The sequence below is a fragment of the Camponotus floridanus genome, unplaced genomic scaffold, assembly GCF_003227725.1.
Source record: "Camponotus floridanus strain SB8 unplaced genomic scaffold, Cflo_v7.5 scaffold75, whole genome shotgun sequence".
NCBI lineage: Eukaryota > Metazoa > Arthropoda > Insecta > Hymenoptera > Formicidae > Camponotus > Camponotus floridanus.
The window spans coordinates 1,006,134-1,013,524 of record NW_020229844.1 but is presented as its reverse complement, the minus strand read 5'-3'; the positions used below and the strand labels follow the sequence as shown (position 1 = coordinate 1,013,524).

At 27.9% G+C, this 7,391-nt stretch overlaps 1 protein-coding gene across 1 annotated transcript; it reads left to right on the top strand.

Moving 5' to 3' along the window:
- Positions 1–3: 3 nt before the first annotated feature.
- Positions 4–5,266, top strand: LOC112639578 (acyl-CoA synthetase family member 2, mitochondrial-like; the record flags this gene model as incomplete). The annotated part of the gene is given in 10 exon segments (XM_025414067.1): positions 4–55; positions 365–760; positions 763–889; positions 2,125–2,308; positions 3,078–3,287; positions 3,899–4,033; positions 4,185–4,295; positions 4,385–4,621; positions 4,965–5,202; positions 5,205–5,266. Coding segments are annotated over 10 exon segments (1,737 nt in total), but the record flags the coding sequence as incomplete, so codon positions are not given.
- Between the last annotated feature and the right edge of the window lie 2,125 nt (positions 5,267–7,391).

The window sequence follows — 7,391 nt, the reverse complement described above, 5'->3', positions numbered from 1 at the left end:
GTAAATCGTCACAGCTATTTACGATGGTCTTCTACATCAAACGCTAATTTTGAAGGTAAGTAAATAAATCAATAGAACAAATAAAGATGCCAACTTTAAAGTTCGTTCTATTATTATATGTTTACTATTTATATAATCACCTCACTTATACTGAAGAATGCGCCAATATAATTCATATATTGTTATTTTTAAAAACGTCTGTACCGTTATTTTAATGGCTATTATCTTAATACGAAGATTAGTTACATAAAAATTTAATAAAAGAAACTATAAAAGAAAAGATATAGAATCTAAAATTCAAAGATATGTATGATTTGAAAAACGATCGTGTATAGACTTACATTGCGATTAATTGCAATTGCAGAACGATGTCAACATCGCAAGTCTAACATCCAAACGAAAGCTAATCTTTCACAAGCAATCAAAGTTGCTCATATGTATAATCCCGGCGAATTTCCATTGTCGGACAAAACCGTCGGGCAAACACTCGGCGAAGCTGTTGCAACGTGGCCCGAACAAACTTGTATCGTTTCGATCCATCAAAATATTCGATTAACGTTCTCCGACCTTCTTCGACGGGTTGACGCTTTCGCTGCGGGCCTCAAGAAATTAGGAATGAAGAAGGGCGATCGGCTGGGCATTTGGGGTCCGAATGATCTCGAATGGTTCATAACTTCCCTGAGTGCATCGAGGGCGGGATTAATCGTTGTCGCGATTAATCCGGCTTATCAACAGAATGAATTAATTTATTGTTTGCAAAAGTTGGCATAAAAGCGATTGTCTCACCGGACGTGTTCAAAGTGCAAAATTATCCGAAGATGTTGTTGACCGCCAAAGAAGTCTGTCCCACTTTGGAGCACATTATCATTTATTCGTCTAATCATATAACGTAAGATTCTCTTAATATTAATAAAATGTTAATATTAGTATTATTTATTCTGTGTAATATAAATATTATTAATAGAAGAATTATTTCCTATTTAATCACGGGATTATGAAATGAAAGATTTTGTAAATAATATTAATTTTAATTGATATAATTTAAAATTATTTATTATTCACAGAGTTCCGTAATCGTATTATTTATTTATTTCAAATAGAATTAATATATATTTTGAAAGCAATGAGAGAGAATAGTTTAAAATGTTATAATATATTTAATTAAATGAGGTGATTATTGGTTTCTTTCGGTCCTGCTCGCTTAGATAATTATAAATTTCCACATGATTATTTGTGAACTTTTAATATGTCCACACATTGAAAACATTTGCCTCACGATTCGTGAATATCGCGTGAGTTCTCGCACTTTAACTGACGGCAACTTTTACTCAATTTTACGAAATGGATTAAGAACACACTGACTGTTGTCAAATTATATTTCATGTGCTCGCATTTTTAGATAAATATATTTCAATATATCACAGACATGCATATTCTATATAATTAGATTTAAAGAATTCTAATATTAATACTTTGTAATGATTTTTTTATTGTTCTATACAATTATAAAATTTTTCCTGAGTGTTAATAACATTCTTTTGTTAGAAAAATATTTATAAATGTGAAAATATAAATTATTTAATTATATTTAATTTTAAATAAATAAGAAAAATTGATATGCTATGTATTCATAAAAATTATTGATATGATTATTATAGCAAATAATTAACATAATGAACATAATATCATAACGATTCTGATATATTTTCTTATAAATGGCTGAAGTACAAAATCCTGTTTGATGACGTAAAAATAGCATATCGATCTGAAGTCACGAAAAAAAATGAAAAACGCAACGACTTTAAAATGCTAAAAAGGGTGAGACGGAGCGAAACAGTTACGATGTCGAGGTGAATGTTAATCAGCAATCACACAAGCACTCTCATCGAAACTTTGTACGCATTTTCATTATATACTTTTTTTATTCCGTGGATTCCGCGCATTTAGCCAGTACTATAGTTTTCCAACTTTCACCGATCAATCGATTTGATTAATAATTTATGCCGTATGGAAGAATCATGGCACAATTAGACTAATTGCTTCACTGACATCTATCTATTCGCGCTCGTAAACAACACGTCATTGAGAAACGATGTAAATGATATTAGTACGTTTAATTTATAGCGGTACTCATCGTTTCGCTGATGTTGAAGCTTCGGCGACGAAAGCGGAAGTAGATGCGATCGCTGCGGAACAAGCTGAGATATCTTGCAACGATGGATGCAATATACTGTTTACATCCGGTTCCACCGGCAAGTCCAAAGCCACCCTCCTCTCGCATAGGTCTATTGTAAATAACAGCAAAGAGGTAAAATGATAAGAGTAAATATCAGATATATTAATCACTTTATAATTTCTTTGTGTCAGATTTTTAAATAATATATTCTGACATAAAGCATTATTTATAACGCATTCCTTTTTTTAATTTTAATTAATATGAATATAATAATTTTTATTAACAAATTCTTTGTCAACAAAGTTAATTTCCTCATAAAATGGAATAGAATGACTATTTTGTTCTTAATTTTTTTCTTTCTCTCTATCTATCTGTTTGCCTTATTGTGATCTATTTACTAAATCCATCTCGAGACCTCTTCATTCATATGTATATAAATATTTGTTATGTTATTAGCTTATTCTTAATCTGTTTTATTTTCTATACATGTAATTTTGAGATAATTAGATGACGACATTTTTCCAATAATAATTTATTCTTATATAAATCAATTTAAATTACAGGTTTCTTGTTATTTCAAAAAAATGCATGCATTATATCTTATTTTTTTAAAAGAAAATAAAATATATGAGAATACAATATAACATAATATATACAATACATACAATATAATTAACTTTTTAATATATAATTAACTTTTACTCGCTTGTCCTTGAAATTGATGCAATGATTCTTTTAGACTTGTCCTTAGATTTGAATAAACTGCTTATTTCAAATGTCTCGATAAACTTGCAAATCTCAAGATATCTAACATTAATCTTGACGTAGAGATTTGACAACTAATAATTTAATAACAATTTAATATTTTAGGAAAAATGTTTTGTATTTTTATATGTGACAGAATGCCCGCAGAGCAAAATTCAGTACCGAAAACAAAATATGTTTAAATGTACCATTCTTCCATGTTTTCGGGTTAATAATGGCCAATATACTCATTTTGCACACTGGAAGCACTCTCGTTATAGAAGAACGTTCTTTTAATCCGATAAAATCTTTGAAGGCGATAGCGCAAGAAAAGTGTACCGTAACATATGGAACGCCAACTATGTGGGTAAGCAAGAATGAAAGACAAGGTTAGCTATATTGTTTGAAAAATATCCATTCTACATAGTAGAAAGCGAAAACGAATGATAATATATATCATTCACATAAAAATTGTGTGATTTAATTTAAATATGACAATATAAATACTCGTCATTGATTAACAAATAATTCGCACAGTCGAAAATCGCTATATTGTGTGAAAAATCATTATATACATTGTATAAAAGTTACATAAATAATAAATGCAAAATTACACAATAAATATAATAAAAATGTATAACATTCTTATTACTTATTGCATGATTTTACATTTATTGTTCATGCAATTTTACAATTTTATTTTTTACAATGTAATTATTCGTGATTTATAAAAACATGCAATAATAATTGTTGAAATCATGTAGGCTAAAATTTCAAATTGATAAAAATATTAATTTTGAAAAGAGCGTTCCAATTGCTTATTGTTTAAAATTTATTTGAAAATTATTATATTATTATTATATTATTAGTGTATTAATATTATATTCGATTTTTGCAATTCAGTTCAATTTCTTTAGAAAAATTAATAAAATTTAATTTATCCTAATTAAGTTGAATTTTATTTGGCTCTATTGTCAGGTGAACTTACTCGAGGCACAACAACGGTTGCAACTTCCGGTGGACAGTCTTCAAGCAGGGATTATCGGTGGTGCACCTGCATCTTCTGAACTCTTCAAACGAATACGAGATTTATTAGGTTTTAATGATTTAATAGTAAGTTCACAATCAATACTTTATAACATTTTTCGTATATCATCATGCGATCAACATTACAACCCTTGGAAAACAATTTTAACACGCCCAAATCAGATCTCTTCGGAAAGTCCGATTATTATTATAATAAATTTTCGATTATAATTCACAGAGCCTATACGGTCTCACAGAGACAAGTGCAGTATTTCAATCGATACGTGAAGAGGATAAATACTTATCTGAGACCACCGTGGGTTATTTAGGAGATCATATCGAAGCAATGGTATATATTGTTTTTAATTTCGATACAATATTTTGTTTAAAAATTTACATTAGAGCTTTTAAAGTTTTGTTAATGTATTTGACAAAAAGGTTGTCGATCTACATGGTTTGCCTGTTGCCTTCGGAAAACCTGGCGAACTTTGGGTACGCGGATATTCCAATATGTTAAATTATTGGAATGACGAAGAGAATACAAGGAAGACATTGACGCAGGATGGTTGGTTGAAAACTGGGGATCAATTCATCTTGCATGAAAACGGATATGGCGTGATAATCGGAAGATTAAAAGACATGCTTATTCGGGGAGGAGAAAATATTTTCCCTAAGGTAAAATTATATAAATATCATTATTATATATTAGTATTTAATTCGCAGTATTTGCTATATCCAAGTAATATGCTTGTTATTATGTATAATAAAAATGAAAAAATATTTGATAAAAACTCTTTTCGAAAAAAATGATAATTCAAGTATAAATAGATATATCTAATGATTTATCTAAATATGGCTGTAATTTAAAGATTTATTTTGTTTGCTATTAACGATATCATTATTTTGATTTGATTTTGATTGCCACTTTTCTGAAGCAAGAATCAATATATTTCATTTTCTGAAGCAATAATCAATATATTTCACTCATATTAATTGTATGTTTTATTTTTTATTATAGGAAATTGAGGATTTTCTAATGACTCATCCTAAAATAATAGAGGCACAAGTTATAGGAGCGTATGACGAAGTATACGGAGAAGAAGTATGTGCGTGCATTCAACTTAGCGACAATGCGAAAATGACAAAGAACGAACTGATAGATTATTGTAAAGGTAAAATAGCACATTTCAAAATACCGCGTTATGTGCATTTTGTAGATGACTATCCAAAAACCACTAGTGGAAAAATTCAGAAGTTCGTTTAAAAGAACAATTGGAGAACAGTGGCGTGATACCAACGAGATAAAAAAATTTGTGATAATAATTGATTTTAACGAAAATTTTGTAATAAAATTTAATTTTTAATAACTTCATTTGTCAAACAAAATGTTATTAAAATTTTCTAAATATAAAATTATTATTGAATGTTATTTAATAAATAAATGTTATTAAAAGATATTTATTGAATGTTATTAAAAGCAGTTCTTATATCTATTTTATAATTTACATTATAACATTTTTATTATTGTATAATAATTAATAAATCTTTTCAATTCTGGCAATGTATACTAATTTTATACATCCTGATACACAAAAGATCCAGAATAATAATCCATTATGATTTTCTGGAGAATAGTTGATAATAATGCAAATAAAAAGATAAAGAAATGAAAGAAAGTTGAATAATATAACAATAATTATTTTTCAATGATCTTATTTTTTCTTGAATTCAACAATGCATGGAAAAGATGCAATTATACTTTTTGTAATCAAATCACTCTATTGAATATGTACAAATAAAAGCACAATTTGCTAGCGAAAATACAAGATGTTTCGAAAAATAAAAACTTCGCTTTAAAATATTTGAAGTTTTCTATTTTTTGTTTAAGGAGATACAATTTTATTTAAGAAGAAACATTATTTATATCGTTTTAATATGATTGAAAAACACTTAAAAAACAGAGCTTTCAGAATGAGAGTTAGACAATGGACTGCTTTATTTTTAATCAGCAATCATATTAAAACGGTATAAAATATTTATTATATAATTATATAGAATATTTATATTGTTATTATAATGCTATTATTTATATAAGTTATATAATTTGTATATAAATACTATATTATATTTTCATTATATTATATTATATTATATTTATATATATTATTATATATATTAATATTATATAATATATATTATACATATTATTCTCTCTCCCTCTCCTTCTTTCTCTCTCTCTCTCTCTCTCTCCCCCATACGAAAAATAATTGGTATTAGATATCCACGAATATAAATAGTCATTCCAGATGTTGTAGATATTCAAATGTTTGCAATTCGAGGTTTCATAAGTACACTCGGTAACCAAAATGCCTTAACACCTGAATTTGCCTGTGTCAAGGCATATTCAGATGACGTATTTGCACTCAATTATAATTGCGCGTCATGACTATTTAATATCTGGCAATGATGTTTCAAAGCGATTTTACGCAAAATTCAAACTAATATGTGACATATCTGAAAAAGTGGTTTAACATATGTTAAATATGTCAAAATGTATATGATTAAAAAGTAAGTAATGCACATTAATTATATGAAATATTAAAATAAAATACATTAAATATATAAAAAATATAAAGCGTGATATGAATTACACATATTAAGTTTTTATATTTAAGCAGCAGTCGCTCATCCTCAAATCTGCGACACACAATAAAAAACTGGCAATAATATGTGTAATTCATATCACGCTATATTTTTTATATATTTAATGTATTTTATTTTAATATTTTATATAATTAATGTGCATTACTTATTTTCTAATCATATACATTTTGACATATTTGACATATAACCACTTTTTCAGATATGTCACACATTAGTTTGAATTTTGCGTAAAATCGCTTTGGGACATCGTTGCCAGATATTAAATAGTCATGATGCGCAATTATAATAGAGTGAAAGTACGTCATCCGAATATGTCTTGACACGCGCAAATTCAGGTGTTAAGGCATTTTGGTTGCCGAGCGTACATCAGGGTATGTATAAATCAATATCCCGCAAAAATACGAACAACATTCAGATATTTTTAATATATATATATGTATATATATATATATATATATATATATATATATACAGTCTGTAAAGTAAGAGCGTGTACAGGTTAATGTGTAGAAAAATTTATTTTTAATGATTTATAAGTACATGGATTTGTTGTACTACATGAAAAGAAAAATGCTATACCATTAATAATGAGTCCAGTCACCACCGGCATTGATAATTGCCTGACATCTCCGAGGCATACTTTCCACTAAGTTGACTGCGTATTCGTTCGGTAAAGACCTCCAAATGAGACGAATTTGTCGTGTCAGCTGCTTCAAAGTGCATACTCTTTTTCCTCGAAGCATGTGTTTGAGATATGCCCACACATTTTCAATGGGATTTG